This window comes from Trichomycterus rosablanca, chromosome 5, assembly GCF_030014385.1.
Source record: "Trichomycterus rosablanca isolate fTriRos1 chromosome 5, fTriRos1.hap1, whole genome shotgun sequence".
NCBI classification, from domain to species: Eukaryota; Metazoa; Chordata; class Actinopteri; order Siluriformes; family Trichomycteridae; genus Trichomycterus; species Trichomycterus rosablanca.
Window position 1 is genome coordinate 7,784,028 of NC_085992.1, and position 20,549 is coordinate 7,804,576.

The window sequence follows — 20,549 nt, forward strand, 5'->3', positions numbered from 1 at the left end:
TGGGATATCGTTATCTAACTCTCACATTGCATGATCATATATTTTTTTTAGTATTTTATTTTATTCATCATTCATTGTTTAACCTAATCATGGTCACAGTGCATATGGAGCCTACTCAGAAGGAGTAAGCAAGGCAGGAATACATCCTGGAACACAGCAACAGCAAGAACGTAAAACCAGTACAGCCAGAGAAGATGATTTTGGCTGCTTCGCAAACCACATGCTATAGCACAATATACATTTGAAATAGAACCATTTGTTTATTACTCGTCAAGTTAGCAGGCTGGTAATTTAACAATATGTGTAGAAACAAAGTGGATTTCAATAACGAACTTTCAATTTATTATTTATTAATTTTTATTGTCATATCATATCAGACTCAGCTTTATTGTCATATCCTTAGTGATTTAATACTAGCCAAAGCAAAAATACTGTAACCCTTACAATATATGTAGGTATTGTGTTTCAAACTTATTTGCAATTTATTTAGCTATCAAATTGCATGTTTCCAAAGATTTCATAATCTCATAATAATTTGAACATTGGATGTGACAGCTTTACATTTACATTTTCAGCATTTAGTGGATGCTTTTATCCGAAGCGACTTACAATACTACGACAGTATAGAGTCTAAGCAATTGAGGGTTAAGGGCCTTGCTCAAGGGTCCAACAGCGGCAACCTGGCAGTGGTGGGGTTTGAACCAGCAACCTTCTGCTTACTAGTTCATTACCTTAACCACTAAGCTACAACTGCCCTAACTGTTTTAAGTTGTGAACCTTTATGAGTTACACTTACTGCACATTGACATAAACTTGGAATCAGTTTGCTATTGCAGTATGATGACTAACACAAGCTAATCTATGTTTGTCGTTGCAATCAGCAGAAGATTTACCCATTACAAAGTAGCGATTTTGTATTGATTTTCTGACAAAAAATGTAAATAGTTCACTTATTTATGAAGATATATCGTCAAATATAAACCTGATTTAATCTTAGACAACTGAAATGTAATGGTGTTCACAGGCTTTAGAAGTATAGAAGAAAAAATACAACCATAGTTTAGTTATAGTTTCATTAAAACACTAGGGCTGATCACATAAATAATAACCGTCAATAAATGAAATTTAATTTAAATTGCTGCTGTGTCTGATCCACTCATACCAGCACAACACACACTAACACACCACCACCATGTCAGTGTCACTGCAGTGCTGAGAATGATCCACCACCTAAATAATACCTGCTCTGTGGTGGTCCTGTGGGGGTCCTGACCATTGAAGAACAGGGTGAAAGCAGGCTAAAAAGTATGTAGAGAAACAGATGGACTACAGTCAGTAATTGTAGAACTACAAAGTGCTTGTATATGGTAAGTTGAGCTGATAAAATGGACAGTGAGTGGTTGATCAGTGTACATGCAGTGCAATAAATATGTATTTATATAAATAATAACATACACAATAACACTAAATTGATATTGAGAAAAGTATCCAGTTACCACAAGTGAGTTTTCTTACACAGTCTAAAGATGTGCAAAGTGAGGTGAACTGGAGATACAAAACTGTCCGTGACTGTGTTTAACATTAAACTTGTGAACTTATTAATTGATTTATTTAAATTATTAAATAAAACATGACGTTAAAAACCTAATAAATAAATACATGTAAAACAGTGCCGGTGTCTCGTTCCTGTAAAAACCCACCGCGACTTTCTCGTTACTACACGGGTCACGTGACTGGCTGTCACACTGGAATGGCTTCCACTACTGACTGTGTTTACACGCTCTAAAAACAATGGGATTCTCTGTCCTTCTGTCTAAACCCGACACTTTAATCCGTTATAAAGACGTGAATACGCGTCTAAGTAAATCGAGCGCGACAGCTGACGAGGGGATCGTTTTAAGAAGGAACCCAGAATGTTTCTGTTGCAGTTACCCGAGGATGTTTTGTACCTCATCCTGTCTAACTTGGACTGCAAATCTTTATGTCGCCTCTCTCAGGTGTGCAGGAGAAGCTATCAGTTCATCTACCGCGACACTGTGTGGAGGAAGATAGCCAAGGACTTTATTAACACTGGAATTACACGAGAAGGAGCTGATCTGTAAGCCATTTACTTTGTATGTGGCTAGCTAGCTGTTTGGCTATTTAACTAGCATGAACCTTCACCGTTATTTACGCAAACTACGTAATTTCCGTAGTGACGCGTCTAATCGTTTGAATGTAAATGGCGTGGAGATTAGTGCTGAATCTTAAATTAAAGCAATAAGCCACGAGAGACCGTGAGTTACTGCGATCATAGCAGTAACGCACGGTCTCGACTGCCTTATTGCTTTTATAAAACGGCGGTCAACATAAAATATAATAAAATACAACAATGTTCAATTTATAATTGTTTTTATTTACGAAAACACTTACAAAAAGCATTCCTCCGTGACCCCAGGTAGTCTGTTAACAGTGTTGCTAGGCAACATGAGGGCGAACATAACATTCACGTTTTCTTTTCAGTGGCGTATTAATATGGAATGATGCGAGGTGGTCATAGGTGTGCGTTTATCGGGGATTTTACGACGGCTTCGAACGCGGCTCAGCCAATCAGATTTTAGGACCGGAACTATCAGTTTTATAATAAAGCAATAAGCCACGAGAGGCCGTGCGTTACTGTGATTTTAGCACGGGGATGACGTTTTTGGCACGACGCAAAGCGGAGTACCCAAAACTTCTTTCCCGTGCTAAAATCATAGCAGTAACGCACTGTCTCGAGTGGCTTATTGCTTTTATAAAACGGCGGTCAACATAAAATATAATAAACACAACAATGTTTAATTCATAAATGTATTTATTGTGTATAAACTTACAATAAAGCATTCTTCCGCGACGCAAGGTAGTTCGATTAACAGTGTTGCTAGGCAACATGAGGGCGAAAATAACATTAACTTTTTCTTTTCAGTGGCGTATTAATATGGAATGATGTGAGGTGGTCATAGGTCTGCGTTTATCGGGGATTTTACGACGGCTTCGAACGCGGCTCAGCCAATCAGATTTTAGGACCGGAACTATCCGTTTTATAATACTTATTATTCCACGTGTAAGTGCGCCAGATGTGGTTTTAATCAGCTGCTTCTGCAACATGTGGAATGTCTTACGTCTATAGATGATGTCACTTACTGTAAACTTCAGTAAATTGTAACAGTACATACAGTTTATTATGTGTTGTACCAGTACAATCTGTATTTTGTACTGGTATTTACATCATACTCCATTATGCATATTTTATATCATATCCTGCACCTGTTTATACTACATTTTAAACCATTATATACTGTATTCTTTATATGTAACCTGTACATACTGTATATACAGCACCAGTATATACTATATGCTGCTTACTGGACCTGTACATTTTACATTCAGCACCAGTATATACTAAATTCTGAATACTGCACCAGTATATACTGTATGCTGCATACTGCCCCTGTAAGTTTTATATACAGCACAAGTACATACTACTGTACATGTATACTACTGTATATATACAGTATATATACTACATGCTGCATACTTCACCTGTACATTCTACTTACAGCACCAGTATACACTACATGCTGCATACTGACCAATTATATTTTGTATGCTGCATACTGCACCTGTATATTCAATTACTTCAACATGCAGTTAGGTTTGCAGCCCAACCTTCCAAGGGCAGCCTGAAATTGTGCCGGTAGGGCTGTTTTTGCTGTGACCTGCCCTCTGGTGGACAGGGTTTTTAATCTTTAAAAGGGTGCAACAATATGCAGATTAGTATGACAGGTGTGCTGCTTCTGTACTGTAGCTGAATGAGATCTGGGTGAGAATTTAAGGGGTTTCAAAAAGTGAGAAATTCATATGATTTTAGATGCAAAACACCGGCTAGACTGTCTTGTAAGTGACTCACATGCAATTAGATGTAACTTTGTTGCTGAACGTCATCAGTTGAGCTGTAGCTATGTTGAGAGTACGGTTATATAATTTATAATTATTTAATCATTATTTTTATTTTTACATTCATAACTCTCACATCCATGCAAATTTTTTAAACACTGATAAACAGCATCTGTTAAATGTAAACAAATATTATAAGATAGAGACTTTTCAGGGTCAAGAAAGGGATTCATAGTGGGGTGCATTTAAAATATATTTGCTTTAGTAGATTGTAATTAATGTGATACATAACAAACAGCTGTAAAGCATATTTAATTGTTTGCATTCTGCAGTGTATTTGCAGTCACATGTCACCACTCCTGCTGTATCACCTAATTTAGACTGGCAAATAAACAGGTTAAAATAGGGTAAAGGAACATGTTGTGTTGTTATCTGTTCAAACAAAATGCCTGCATGTTTTGACAGAGAAAAGCATTTTGGAGGTTTTTTACATAATAAGCACAGATAATATTTGAAGCCACATGTTTTTTACTGATTTGTAAAGAAAACTGAAGTTGTAAACAGCATACTCCATCACAGAAGCATTCAGTTTTGGAACTCTCAATTATACCTGTTCATGGTGTAACCTAAATGTGCTTTAGGAAGCATGTTGACATTTTGATACCATCCTATTTTAAAGAAAAGTGGTTCTTTTATTATGTATATTAAGGCTAGCTTGATATAACTAAACTATGAGAATCTTTCACTGATTCTTTAAGGTATCCTGCCATCCCATTAAAGGACAGAGTGAAGATATCTCAGAACTGGAGACATGGTGTATCCCGTAAAGATGTCCTTCTCAAGTGGAAGGTTAAGTAAGTTAATTTTGTTTTATGTTCACCCCTTTCATTGACATGTTAACATTCTTAGCATGTCTATGTGCCTGTCATAAGTGCCTATATGATAATATATGTGTATATTAATATATATGATCAATTAGTCTGCAAGATCTCACTATTTTGTGTATACGAAAACATTAATGGAACCACGGAGCCTTGGAGCTCAGTTTATTCCCTGAAATCAAAACTGAGAAACAAAACTACAGCCATGCTCCCTAGGCCAGGTTACCTCTAAACTTAGAAACAAACCAGGCCAATTAGAAAACAAGCTTTATAGTGACTGATGTGACAACACATCAGAGTTTCAGAGGTCTCTGTAAATGAAGGCCTTTATGTAACAAATGCAAGACGCTTTATCCTGGTCTGGGTTTACAGCAGGTTCAGTTCAACCAGGAAACAGAGGCTCAATGCAGGATTTAACCAAGATAGGGTGCCAATCCATCGCATGGCTTCGGCTACCATCAGACATAGCCAATTATGTCTATGTAGATGCCCGGCCAGCCGACAGCACATCTGAGATCTGATCACTGAGATCCCGAGCACTTGCAAGAAAGAAAAGCACCTTACTGCGAAAATCCAGTAAAGTGGTAGAAGGTGTTGTGGTCTGATGAGAAAACAAAACCCTGCTCCCCTAAAAGCCGGAAAGCTTAAAATCAAGGAGAGGCACTGTAAATAAATGTAAAACTATTTTCAGACATTTTTTACAGCACTCCCTTTGGTTAAATAAAAACTATAAAGGAGTAACTATAAAACAAGCTGTGTTTATATTGACCTACCCATGATGATGTAGATTCTCAAATACGCAGAACAGATTCTGGGTGTGTCGCCAGCCTTACCAGTGTGGGCAACAAATCACTGTCATTTTTATCACTCTAAGACCTTAAAACCCAGACTAAGCTACACATGTAGGAGTAATTTCCATCCTTTCATTATTCCCCCCACAGCTTGTTGCCCTGGCTGCAGCTAGACGGTGATGTGCTGTATCTGTCTCAGGCATCAGACATTGGAGCGTATCATCTCAGGAGGGCTGAAGGTAGAAAGTTCCAGCATAATCGGGTGGCTGTGTTTTCCGGTCACCAAGAAGACGTGTGCCGATTCACCGTGACGGATTCATACGTGGTCAGCGCTGGAGGGTAATTTGCATTTAGCTATATTAGTTCCTCTGTGCTAACATGCATTCATGTTATGTTTAGGTTACAATATTAGAGACAAAACTATTGGGACACCCCTTCTAATTTTAAATGTATGTGTTTTAGCCACAACAGTTGCTAAAAGTTGTATTAAATCAGTTATATAAAGGAAATTCTGTTATCAGCTTTGCACCATTAGTTTAGGGAAGGCCTTTTCCTGTTGACGGTCTATAAAGACATGAAGAAAAGTTGGTTTAAAGAAACTCCAGTGTTCTGCATGAAGCCTGACCACAGCCTTACTGAACAGCTTTTAAATAGACTGGAACATCAGTTGAGGCTTTCTTGACCGACATCAGTGCCTAGCCATACAAATGCTCTTTTAACTAAATGGTCACAAATTCTCACTGACATATATTAAAGTATTGTGAGAAGCCTCTTTAGAAGAATGGGTGTTGTTATGGGTGTGACATAAAGGTCACTATTTTACTGTCCAACAAGCTCATGGTCTGGTGTCCAAATACTTTTGGCCATATAGTGTATATATGTCTAAGCATGTTTGCTTAAGAATGTACTGAATTTTAGTGTTTTTAGTAGTTGTACGAACAGCTTAACCACATAGTAGAAGGGATATCTACCGTTGCCAACAGATGAGTAAAAAATAAAAATAGCATTCTGTTCTGTTGGTGCGCTCACCAGTTAAAACACCAGTTAATTTGTCATTGGTGCCCCTAAACTGAACCCTCTTTTAGTGTCATCTTGTCCTCTTGCCATTTTGAACCAAAATCAAGGCTTTCATACTTAAAATTTTTCATATTTAAGTACCACCCCAAATCAGAAAAAGTTGGGACAGTATGGAAAATGCTAATTTGTTAATATACCTCCATTCCTGCATTTCAGGCCTGCAACACATTCCAAAAAAAGTTGGGACAGGGGCGATTTAGGGCTAATAAGGAGGTGAAAAAACTAAATAATGATGTGATTCAAAACAGGTGATGTCAACAGGTGATTGTAATCATGGTTTGGTACAAAAGCAGCATCCAGGAAAGGCTGAGTCTTTGATGAGCAAAGATGACCAGAGTATCTCCAGTTTGTCAACAAATGTGTGTAAAAATTATTGAAATGTTTACAAACAATGAACCTCAAAGAAAGATTGGAAGGGATTTGCATATTTCTCCCTCTACAGTGCATAATATCATTAAACCATTTAAGGAATCGGGAGGAATTTTAGTGCGTAAAGGCCAAGAGTGCAAGCTTAAGCTGAACACCCGTGATCTTTGATCCCTCAGACAGCACTGCGTCAAGAACCGCCGCTCAACTATAGCTGATATAACCACATGGGTACTGGACTGGCCTGTCTGCAGTCCTGACCTGTCCCCAATAGAGAATATGTGGAGAATTTAGAAACGAAAAATGCGACAATGACGACCCTGTACTGTTGCACATCTTAAGACGTGTTTGCAGTAAGAACGGCACAAAATAAAAGCTGAAACACCAAATTGTTTGGTCTCCTCGGTGCCAACGTCTTTTAAGTGTGGTGAAAAGGAATGGCAACATTACAAAGTGGTAAATGCCTTAGTGTCCCAACTTTTTTTGGAATGTGTTGCAGGCCTTAATAAATGAAATGAAGTTGAGCAGTCAAAACGTGAACTATCTCAGGTTTATCCTGTCTGCAATCAAATAAAAGTCAAAGTAAATGTTGTAAATGGGGTTGTAAATGAGAGGTTGTTACTGAATCCCAATGGTTTAATCATGTTGTAACCCAACTTTAGATCTCATAGACAGCAGTAGGTTTTAATATCTGGTGCCACAATATTTAGTGCCACATGCTGAAATCTAACTTTTAAAATATGTAAAACATTTTTGTAACAAATATGTAATCCAGTCATCACTGCATAACATTGCCTTTCTTTCTGATGTGATTGCTTATACAGTACAAGATCTTAATAATTACACTAATTATGGATTACAGTTGGTTAGTATGAAATTCAAATGCACCTCACACCTCATACTTTATGTTCTTTATACATATTATGTTTTGACAGTGATGGGAAGATCATCATCTATGATAAAACAGGGGATTGTTCTGTGGAGTATTATGGCCATAATCAGGAGGTGAACTGTATTGACAGCAAAGGTGATTTAATAATCAGTGGCTCAAGAGACAAGACAGCGAAGGTAAGTCAAGATAAACCACATTCACAGAGACATTGTCAAAAATGCACTGGTGCCACTGATTTAAATAAGAATGATCTGTTATCTGTAGCCCAGCACTATTGGCCAGCCTGGGGGGCAGCATCAAGCCAGAGCCTAGTGGTTAAGGTACTGGACTAGTAATCAGTAGGTCACTGGTTCAAGTCCCACCACTGCCAGGTTGCTGCTGTTGGGCCCTTAAGCAAGGCCCTTAACCCTCAATTGCTCAGACTGTATACTGTAACTGTAATGTAAGTCGTTCTGGATAAAAGCATCTGCTAAATGCTGAAAATGTAAATGTAATCAGCGCAGCACTATCAGAGGACTACTGATGACTGGACAAGGTCTTATGGACCACTGAGTTTTCAGTCCATCATGCAGAGTAGGCGAAAGGGTTCTTCTTTAGTGTGTTTCATCAACTGTCAGAGGAAGAATACAGAGGAGGACGAGTAATAATCTTGGGCTCTTATTCTCGATCTAAAGTCAGCAGCTTGCACAGAGTAATGGACTCCTGACCTAAAGCAGCTACCACAGCACTTTACAGTGCCATTTTGTCTGTTTCTAGTTGGTCAGGAGTTCATCCTACAGCTAAACGATGACCCAAAACATGCCTCCAGGCTGTGTCAGAACTAGATGATAGGCTCCAGTTGATGTGATGGCTAATACAGTCTTCAAACCTGAACCCCACTGAGCTGGTTTGGGATAAACACTTGCTACACATATGTGGTAACTTCTGCTAGGATTTTGGGAAGATCTTTTTATACAAATTTTATATTCTGTTATGTTTAACAAAATATTCTATATTCATTTTTTTTTATCTACAGTTCTTTTATTGGTTTTGTGCTTTAATTTAAATGTACATTGAGACGTGTGTAATATGTGTAATTTTTTATAAAAAAACTGGAAAAGTAGAAGATACACACACACAAAAGCAAATTCTGCAAATGTTCATGCACGATTACTTTATTAACCGGCTAGACTTGAATTATTGGGCACGGATGGTTAGAAGTTGTCATTAGGAATTTTTAGGTACGTTCCAGAGATGAATAAATTATCTGGCTCTTTGAATCATGTTCATGATTTGTAGTTTGTGCAAAATTGTGTGCCACAATTGCTATTTTATTCAAATGTAATTGTGCATAAAGTTTGCTGCATATATTCGTATCCATAAAAACATTTTTAAATATTAAATTAGTGTTTCTATTGATGATCCCGAGATTTTCTTGCTGGGTGAATTAAAAATGCATTTATGTGTTTAAAAGCTTAAAAATATGCATTAATATACTGAAAAAATTAATTAAAATAACATTTAATTGTTAATTGTTGTTAATAATGTAAGATACTTTGATGTTTACATTTTTAGCTTTTGGTATATTTTACAATACTTCATTTATTAATTTACTTTTAGATGTGGACATTAAGTCTCGACAAAATTGGCAAGTGTCTTCATACAATCGCTACCTGTGACAGAGTGTGGTCAGTCGCTATAAGTCCTTCTCTGGGGTAAGTCCTGTTCTAATCTAAACTTGTATTTGTGCTTAAGAGTCTAAACAGATCTCAGAACCCTGCCATTGCTTTTAAGTAGTAGAGCAGGAGTTAAAGTTTGTACAAAAACATTACTCTTTTTTTAATACCTGTATTATAATATCAGCTTCATTACATCTTTATAACATGTTATTTAACTTGCTAAGGAGGCATTCACCAACTTTCTTTTTTGGCTTTACAGTTGCTCCGTCAGCTTTTTTTTTCAACCTCTGACTATATGAATCATCATGAGACCCCTAACACCAACCCCCTCTGCATCACATCAGGGTGAATTTGAGATTATCCAAATAAAGAATGTATCAGATGGTTGGCGAAAGGGGGCGGAGGGCAGCATTATGGCTAGAGGGGTGAAATGGTCAGAGACAGGGTACACCAGTGCAGGTGGCCCTGCTCTTTTTTCAATGTGCTCTTCAATTTATTGCCATGCCGTTGCTTTGAAGTCAGTTAGTTAACACCTCTGAAATGCAGAGGGAGAGGAATGGGATCCCGGCTCTAAAAAGTTAAAAAGCAGAATTGTGCCCCCTCATGGTGCAGATTTTTAAATTGATATTTATTGTGTTTTAGGTCTATAATAATCTGTAAATTTATTATGTGCATAAACAATTGCATATACTATAGTACAATGTCTCTGGTCATTTTAACGTGGATGACTGAGCTGTATCATATCTGATACCTGTATGGTGCTTTGAGCAGCAAAGAGATTATTTGGGCTAAATTTAAACATTTTAAACCCGGTCACAGCAAGCAGATTTACTTTCTTCTAAGGTGACGAGCTGTTTAAAGTGTGGGTAAAAAAGTGAGACAAAGACTGGGAGGGACACGAAAGGGGAAAAAACGAGCAGGATATAATGTCGAAGCAGGGTCGCCTTCACCGCTACTGCCTTTGATTGCTCAGCCGTGTTTACACCCACACATTTAATGACACACAGCCGCATGAAGCTGTAACACTAGCGCGAAGCCTCCACCTGATCTAAGTGTCAGGCAGCTGATCTATCAAGTGCACCTTCACCCAGCTGCTGAATAAATAAAACGATCGTGCACACGTACGCCTCATCTTAATCTTCATATTTTTGGATAATGCCACATGTGAGTAATCACACCGGCTCACCGCTGTTTTATCCCCTTAGCTAAATTATTAAACCCTGGTGCCCTGACTGTTCAACCATGAATTTAGATTTCTGAATAAGAAATGATTATCCACATCATTAATTCTCCAATTTGATGGCTGAAATAGCAGGCCTTTGAAACAGACTACTGCACCCAAATAATGGGCCACCCGCTTTTAAATATACTGACAATGGGTGAAGTTAATTAAAATGCCCTGAAATGTGTCAACTAACCTGTAAACCAGTTTAATTTGGATCAGAGTTCTAGTGCTGCAAAACAATACCAAAAGCAGCAATCATGGTTATTTTACTCATCTCTGAATTCAGAATTATTTATTGCCAGTTTATGAACAAAATAGTTTTGTTAAACTATCAGTGTATAGTTTTAAATAATAGAAAACAGACGTTTTTTTACATGGTGCATTGTACACATCAGTTTAACAGTATACATTTTATTTACTCATTTGTTTATGTTTAGTAGCTATTTCATTCAGGTCAGGACCTTAGTGGGTCTCAATTCTATATTGGGAACTTTAGGTGCAAGACAGGAATACATGCAGGATATTGAGCGTTGAGCTACCACTTGCCTTTAGGTTTGCAATTAAAGAAACATATTACATGCTGTTACATTAGAGTATGTGATAACACACTATTGTTTAAAATTACATTTTTGTTTGACTGAACTAAATTATATTTCTAAATATTTCTATGTCTAACAAAACTTGATTTTTAATATACATTTATTGACTGTTGACTTTCAGTATATTGTTGTATTTTTCAGCCCTAGCATAGTCCCAGTGAAGAGACCCTTTAAATTATTTTTTTTATTAGGATTCCATCATGTTATGTGTGATAGTGTTCTTGATATTATATGCTCACCTAATATTTTCCAAGCTAAAATGTTATTTCATTTAGTCAAGTCTCAGTCCCTGTCTGTTACACCTGCTGTTCTCTTTCCCTTTACCGCCACTTTCTCTGTTTGATCCGTGTTCGTTTTAAATTTAAGAAGCCGATACTATAGAACATCTAAAAGATGGTAGTGGGGGGTTACAGAATGCTGATTGCAGAATGTGTGTTTTAATTTGGGAAGCTGAGTAAGGGAGAGAAGGAAGCCCCTTGTGTTGCAAATGTAATTGTTCCAGCTTCACGCCTGAGGTATCTAAAGGACAGGGAGTGAGACAGGAGCTACTGCAGTAAACGGTGGGATCTGAAAGAAAAGTAAAGAAGAGAAGGAGGAACAGGAGAGAGAGAAGCATGGGCGTGTCTCTGACACCAATGTGTTGTACATTTTATTGTGTGAAAGTGCAAAAAAGTAAAGTGTCTCTTAGTGTTGTTATATTACGGCTATTCCACCCGTCTGTTTATCCTGATCTGCAACACTTTTGTCTGTTTTCTTCACTTCCTTGCTCACTCTCCTCTCCTGCTGATTTACTTGTCATTTCTTTCCATCGTACATCATCTCAAGATTCCTTAGTGGAATACTGTGGCTAGAGAAAATGCCAAAATTTGATGCTCTTCCATCTCGTGTCTCCTTGCAGTGACAGTGATTGATCCTTACAGTCTTCTGGCTACTCCTGTCATGGGATTGCTTTTCACAATTGAATTTCTCACAGTGAAAGTCATGGTTGTAGCACACTTATTCTGTTCTATATTACATTATATCTGAATCTTTTCTACAGTTTTAGAAAGTGTATCAGACTTAAGGTCAGTGGGGTTGAACTTCCATTACGCTTATTACATTGCATTATTAAAAAACTCATTCTGAAGGTTCATCAGTGGCACCTTTAACTCCATTGTTTAATTGTTGTGTCTTCTGATTTTATTTTATTTTAATTAATGCCTGGCTACTCTATCTATTAATTGTCTTAGAGAATAATCGATTACAGTAGACCCTTGACTTACGAATTTAATTGGTTCCGAAGGGCTGTTTTTAAGTCAAAATATTCGTTAGTTACACATATTTTTCCCATAAGAAATAATGTAAATAGAATTAATCTGTGCCAGACCTCCCAAACCACCCACTTACCTAACCTTTCTAATGTCTTAAATGGTCTTTTTTGTTATAAATACAAGTATATTTTCCCTTAAATCTTAAATTATAGGATAGACATTACTGTAATAAACAATAATAAACAACAATACACAGTAGTATATAAAAAAACACACATCACATTTCAGTACAGTACGTGTGCTGTACCATACGCCAAAATACATTTCCTTCTTTTTTAATTAAATGTATCTACCAGAAACAACAATAACTCTCATATTTCTCTATTATTTCCTTCTTTTTTCCAATAGTGTTGTATTTTGTAGGTGTAATTGCACGAAAGAAAGACTACTTTACTGAGCCGAATTCCTTCTTCTCTCTCACTCACTGTCCCCTCTGATAGAACTGCTGATTGCTAAGCAAAACCCCATATGCTAGCAGTGGATCTGAAACTGAAATTCTAGTCATTGGTTCTTGGTCTGTAATTTGGACCTCATTTTAGAGGTCTGATCAAAACAGTTTTTTTTCATCTCTAATACTGCTCATCTTCACCACATGTTTTACTTGATACTAAAACTCTTGTTCATGCTTTTATATCGTCCCGCTTAGACTCCAGCAACTCACTTCTTACTGGTGTCCCAAACAAAACCATTTGCCCTCTTTAGTATTTACAACACTCAGCTGCTAGAGTACTCTGTTTCTCAAAAAATCAGCTCATATCACCCCAATTCCCTTTCACACTTCGTATCCAGTTTAAATTCCTCTTGACAACATGCGATCTTCACATGGTTTGGGACTAGCCAAACCGCCGCATTATTACTGCCCTGCCTAAATACATAGGTCCTCTGTTGGGAGCAGATCTTTCCCCAAAACTGTAGAACACATTACTGCAATCTCTCTGAGTGTTGCTCACTTTCCTCCTTCAAAGTCCAGCTTAACACTTAATACCTCTTACCTCAGCACTTTCATTCTTTTACTCAAGGTTTTTTTTTTCTGCTGCCTCTGTAAAGCAACCTTGGGGATGAGAGAAGTGCTTTATAAACTGAACTTGTTGTTGGTGTTACTAAGTACTGACTGAGTAGGGTGTTCAAACTTCCACACATGCAACAAGTAACTGTGCACTAACATACACTGATCAGCCATAACATTAAAACCACCTCCTTGTTTCTACACTTATTGTCCATTTTATCGGCTTCACTTACCACATAGAAGCACTTTGTAGTTCTACAATTACTGACCGTAGACATCTGTTTCTCTATTCAGGGTGATGTGCATGTCTGATCTTTTATGATCTTTTAATAAATTGTGCATATAAAAAAAAAAAAAGTTTTCATATTGTAACTTTAGCATTACATTGATGATTCCTGGAGAAAAGGATTATCATTTTTCAGCTGGATTTTCTTTAAGATGCTCTAACGTGTCATGTTAAATTTACCTTTGTACCTGTTGTTTTGTTTTTATGGGTGAACGCAGAATTAAAAAGAAGCGTTTGTAAGTGTCTGACTAATAGTCGGCTAAATTGTTTCCTGTAATGTCAAACATGTCAGACCTTTGCTAACAAGATAGGGCTTGTTGAATCTGGAAGACTCCATCCAAGAAAATGTAACTCTATCCGATGTGTGTACACTCGCCCCACCAAATCATTTGTTCTCCAGACACCGCTCTGAAGTACTCTCAGGAGCTACAATTACATTTGAAGTTAGCCGACAGTGACAAATTTTTGGATGATTGTTGTTTTATTATCTTTAACATCCAAAATAAAACCGTAACCAAGTAGTTGTTTTGAAAGCAGCGCTGCATCAGTGGCTACGCACTCAACAAGAAAAAATTTTGTTGATGGCATTAAAAAGTTGCTACGACAGCGCCCAGGTGGCGCAGCGGGACAGTCCGCTTGCACACCAGCACCGAGTTTCTGAACTCCTCGGTTTGAAACTCGGTGTTGCCTCTGGTCGGCTGGGTGCCATTTAGCGGGCATAATTGGCAGTGCCTGCAGCAGATACTAATTGGCCACCATATCTGCAGGGTGGGGGCCGGACTATGTGTGGGTGGGTGAGTCTTCATACGCTGTGTAAGGACCCTGATTGGCGGAAGAGACGCCTGTGCAGAATGCAGGGGCGAGAAGAGGAGGGCTGTGCACGTGTCGGAAGAGCGACGTGCTCTCCACTGACGCAATCTGGTATCTCTCAGCAGCGGAAGACAGGGCAGTGATGGCTCAGTGGTTAAAGTACTGGACTAGTAATCAAAAGGTTGCCGGTTCAAGCCTAACCACCACCAACACTGTTGGGCCCCTGAGCAAGGCCCTTAACCCTCAATTGCTCAAAATTGTGTTCAATCATACCTGTAAGTCGCTTTGGATAAAAGCGTCTGTTAAATGCTGAAAATGTAAATGTAATGTAATGTAATGGAAGACAAAAATTGAGTGCGCTAAATCGGGAGGAAAATGGGATGGGGGGGGGGGATGCATCGGAAGGTGACTGTGTAGAAAAGTGATGTCATTTGTTTTTTGAAATTCTTAATGAATAGAGTTCAAAAGTGCAGAAACTTTTTGAAGAACCCTTGTATATTATGCTTTGCATTGGAACAGTGGCAGTCATTTTTGACGTTTGGTTAGGTAAAATAACAATTCTGCATAGTCCATAGCTTAGCTGCCTGTTAACAAAAACTGTTAAATGAATTCTGCATGTTTTGCCTGCTTTTCTGACGTCTAGGAGGTTTCCTCTAGATACTCAAGAGCATAGAGGGTATGGCGTTTTCTCCAGATATTTTTCCCCACCTAGATGTATTCTTGCATCATTGCTACTAATTTCAGGCTGGACTCATGGCGACCTTCAGCGAGATGTTACAATGATTGGACAAAAGTCCAAGCCCTGTCAAATAGTTTATGGATTGTTTAAATTTGTTGGCAGTCTTGCAATTGCGGGGTTGAAGATTCCTAGATGTGCTGATTAATGTGTACAGGCATTAATAAATTCACGTAGGTTAGTATACAAATGGCCATGCAAGTGTCATATTGTCTCAAGCTGTTGCACTATAGGCACGATTGGTCAAGCCTGTGACAGTTGATCTGTGTGCGTCAAAGAGCAGAGCAGACAATGCCTCAGCAGTTGTAGTGAGTCTACATTGATCAGGGCATGAAAGATGGAGGGGGAGGGAGTGCGAGCCATCGAAGAGAGAAGCAACCCCAAGGAGAGGTGAGAAAGGGTCCTTTTTCGGGGAATCTGTTTTGTCTAGAGTTGGTCAAGCACAACTACAAAGATGTTGCAGGGCTGCTGCCTTTGAAACTTTGTATAGAAAATGATTGTTGGATAAACCGCCCCCAAATCGCCTCTCTCTGGCAAACGGAGGGAGTGTGACCTCTGACCCTCGGTATCAAAGTACATGGAGACTCACCCCTCTATGCTGTTTCAACTCCACCCACCCCAATTTCACCCCCTTTGCTCCGCCCCACTTAAAAAAAGAGAAGGAAAAAAAATTAAATTCACGTCTTTTATTCTGCCTTTTGTCTCTTTCTCTCACGCTTACTCTAAACTTTCAAGTTTAGTAGAGCAAGCTGTGTCTCAGGAGTCAAGAATTCAATTAGTTTAAGAAAAAAGTCAAGAAAGGAGGGGAAAAAAGCTGTAACAATAAAGCTATAATGGACAGAATGTGCGTTCCCACATGTTAAATACAGGGCGCTTACTACTGAAAGCACTGCATGGGAGCTGTAGCCTTTGACTGCAGGTGGTGTCCTGAATAATTGCAGTCAATATGCCTCTGCTATAAAGGCTTTGCAGAAGCAGATCATTAGGCACATGCCACATACAGGTGTTCCCTGGGTACATTTGAGATGGAAACTTCTGGTATTGCTAAGAAAAGCATTTTCTTTTCATTGGACGCTGGGTGGTGAGTGTTTATACCCCTCATCTTTTTGCATGTGGACCACTGGTACATACACTGATCAGCCATAACATTAAAACCACCTCCTTGTTTCTACACTCACTGTCTGACTGTAGTCCATCTGTTTCTCTACATGCTTTGTTAGCCCCCTTTCATACTGTTCTTCAATGGTCAAGAGAGCTCCCAGGACCACTACAGAGCAGGTATTATTTGGGTGGTGGATCATTCCCAGCACTGCAGTGACACTGACATGGTGGTGGTGTGTTAGTGTGTGGTGTTGTGGTGTGACACAGCAATGCTGTTGGAGTTTTTAAACACCTCACTGTCACTGCAGTGCAGAGAATAATCCACCACCTAAATAATACCTGCTCTGTGGGGTCCTGACCATTGAAGAACAGGGTGAAAGCAGGCTAAAAAAAGTATGTAGAGAAACAGATGGACTACAGTCAGTAATTGTAGAACTACAAAGTGCTTCTATATGGTAAGTGGAGCTGATAAAATGGACAGTGAGTGTAGAAACAAGGAGGTGGTTTTAATGTTATAGCTGATTATTGTGTGTATATATATATATATATATATATATATACAGTGTATCACAAAAGTGAGTACCCCCCTCACATTTCTGCAGATATTTAATTATATCTTTTCATGGGACAACACTGACAAAATGACACTTTGACACAATGAAAAGTAGTCTGTGTGCAGCTTATATAACAGTGTAAATTTATTCTTCCCTCAAAATAACTCAATATACAGCCATTAATGTCTAAACCACCGGCAACAAAAGTGAGTACACCCCTTAGTGAAAGTTCCTGAAGTGTCAATATTTTGTGTGGCCACCATTATTTCCCAGAACTGCCTTAACTCTCCTGGGCATGGAGTTTACCAGAGCTTCACAGGTTGCCACTGGAATGCTTTTCCACTCCTCCATGATGACATCACGGAGCTGGCGGATATTCGATACTTTGCGCTCCTCCACCTTCCGCTTGAGGATGCCCCAAAGATGTTCTATTGGGTTTAGGTCTGGAGACATGCTTGGCCAGTCCATCACCTTTACCCTCAGCCTCTTCAATAAAGCAGTGGTCGTCTTAGAGGTGTGTTTGGGGTCATTATCATGCTGGAACACTGCCCTGCGACCCAGTTTCCGGAGGGAGGGGATCATGCTCTGCTTCAGTATTTCACAGTACATATTGGAGTTCATGTGTCCCTCAATGAAATGTAACTCCCCAACACCTGCTGCACTCATGCAGCCCCAGACCATGGCATTCCCACCACCATGCTTGACTGTAGGCATGACACACTTATCTTTGTACTCCTCACCTGATTGCCACCACACATGCTTGAGACCATCTGAACCAAACAAATTAATCTTGGTCTCATCAGACCATAGGACATGGTTCCAGTAATCCATGTCCTTTGTTGACGTCTTCAGCAAACTGTTTGCGGGCTTCCTTGTGTAGAGACTTCAGAAGAGGCTTCCTTCTGGGGTGACAGCCATGCAGACCAATTTGATGTAGTGTGCGGCGTATGGTCTGAGCACTGACAGGCTGACCCCCCACCTTTTCAATCTCTGCAGCAATGCTGACAGCACTCCTGCGCCTATCTTTCAAAGACAGCAGTTGGATGTGACGCTGAGCACGTGCACTCAGCTTCTTTGGACGACCAACGCGAGGTCTGTTCTGAGTGGACCCTGCTCTTTTAAAACGCTGGATGATCTTGGCCACTGTGCTGCAGCTCAGTTTCAGGGTGTTGGCAATCTTCTTGTAGCCTTGGCCATCTTCATGTAGCTCAACAATTCGTCTTTTAAGATCCTCAGAGAGTTCTTTGCCATGAGGTGCCATGTTGGAACTTTCAGTGACCAGTATGAGAGAGTGTGAGAGCTGTACTACTAAATTGAACACACCTGCTCCCTATGCACACCTGAGACCTAGTAACACTAACAAATCACATGACATTTTGGAGGGAAAATGACAAGCAGTGCTCAATTTGGACATTTAGGGGTGTAGTCTCTTAGGGGTGTACTCACTTTTGTTGCCGGTGGTTTAGACATTAATGGCTGTATATTGAGTTATTTTGAGGAAAGAATAAATTTACACTGTTATATAAGCTGCACACAGACTACTTTTCATTGTGTCAAAGTGTCATTTTGTCAGTGTTGTCCCATGAAAAGCTATACTTAAATATCTGCAGAAATGTGAGGGGTGTACTCACTTTTGTGATACACTGTATATATATATACTGTATATACAGTGTATCACAAAAGTGAGTACACCCCTCACATTTCTGCAGATATTTAAGTATATCTTTTCATGGGACAACACTGACAAAATGACACTTTGACACAATGAAAAGTAGTCTGTGTGCAGCTTATATAACAGTGTCAATTTATTCTTCCCTCAAAATAACTCAATATACAGCCATTAATGTCTAAACCACTGGCAACAAAAGTGAGTACACCCCTAAGTGAAAGTTCCTGAAGTGTCAATATTTTGTGTGGCCACCATTATTTCCCAGAACTGCCTTAACTCTCCTGGGCATGGAGTTTACCAGAGCTTCACAGGTTGCCACTGGAATGCTTTTCCACTCCTCCATGACGACATCCCGGAGCTGGCGGATATTTGAGACTTTGCGCTCCTCCACCTTCCACTTGAGGATGCCCCAAAGATGTTCTATTGGGTTTAGGTCTGGAGACATGCTTGGCCAGTCCATCACCTTTACCCTCAGCCTCTTCAATAAAGCAGTGGTCGTCTTAGAGGTGTGTTTGCGGTCATTATCATGCTGGAACACTGCCCTGCGACCCAGTTTCCGGAGGGAGGGGATCATGCTCTGCTTCAGTATTTCACAGTACATATTGGAGTTCATGTGTCCCTCAATGAAATGTAACTCCTCAACACCTGCTGCACTCATGCAGCCCCAGACCATGGCATTCCCACCACCATGCTTGACTGTAGGCATGACACACTTATCTTTGTACTCCTCACCTGATTGCCGCCACACATGCTTGAGACCATCTGAACCAAACAAATTAATCTTGGTCTCATCAGACCATAGGACATGGTTCCAGTAATCCATGTCCTTTGTTGACATGTCTTCAGCAAACTGTTTGCGGGCTTTCTTGTGTAGAGACTTCAGAAGAGGCTTCCTTCTGGGGTGACAGCCATGCAGACCAATTTGATGTAGTGTGTGGCGTATGGTCTGAGCACTGACAGGCTGACCCCCCACCTTTTCAATCTCTGCAGCAATGCTGACAGCACTCCTGCACCTATCTTTCAAAGACAGCAGTTGGATGTGACGCTGAGCACGTGCACTCAGCTTCTTTGGACGACCAACGCGAGGTCTGTTCTGAGTGGACCCTGCTCTTTTAAAACGCTGGATGATCTTGGCCACTGTGCTGCAGCTCAGTTTCAGGGTGTTGGCAATCTTCTTGTAGCCTTGGCCATCTTCATGTAGCGCAACAATTCGTCTTTTAAGATCCTCAGAGAGTTCTTTGCCATGAGGTGCCATGTTGGAACTTTCAGTGACCAGTATGAGAGAGTGTGAGAGCTGTACTACTAAATTGAACACACCTGCTCCCTATGCACACCTGAGACCTAGTAACACTAACAAATCACATGACATTTTGGAGGGAAAATGACAAGCAGTGCTCAATTTGGACATTTAGGGGTGTAGTCTCTTAGGGGTGTACTCACTTTTGTTGCCGGTGGTTTAGACATTAATGGCTGTATATTGAGTTATTTTGAGGGAAGAATAAATTTACACTGTTATATAAGCTGCACACAGACTACTTTTCATTGTGTCAAAGTGTCATTTTGTCAGTGTTGTCCCATGAAAAGATATACTTAAATATCTGCATAAATGTGAGGGGTGTACTCACTTTTGTGATACACTGTATATATATATACACATACACATGTATGTACTG

At 39.4% G+C, this 20,549-nt stretch overlaps 1 protein-coding gene across 1 annotated transcript in view; it reads left to right on the forward strand.

Annotated features, from left to right (window-relative positions):
• The first annotated feature begins 1,757 nt into the window (after window positions 1-1,757).
• The window catches only part of fbxw4 (F-box and WD repeat domain containing 4), a 48,963-nt gene continuing 30,171 nt past the window's right edge, over window positions 1,758-20,549 (forward strand). The window contains exons 1-5 of the mRNA XM_062994807.1: window positions 1,758-2,098; window positions 4,674-4,769; window positions 5,738-5,926; window positions 7,966-8,098; window positions 9,522-9,616. Of these exons, the coding sequence (XP_062850877.1) occupies window positions 1,914-2,098; window positions 4,674-4,769; window positions 5,738-5,926; window positions 7,966-8,098; window positions 9,522-9,616 (698 nt within the window). The 5' untranslated portion in view covers window positions 1,758-1,913. The remainder of the gene's footprint in view (window positions 2,099-4,673; window positions 4,770-5,737; window positions 5,927-7,965; window positions 8,099-9,521; window positions 9,617-20,549) is intronic.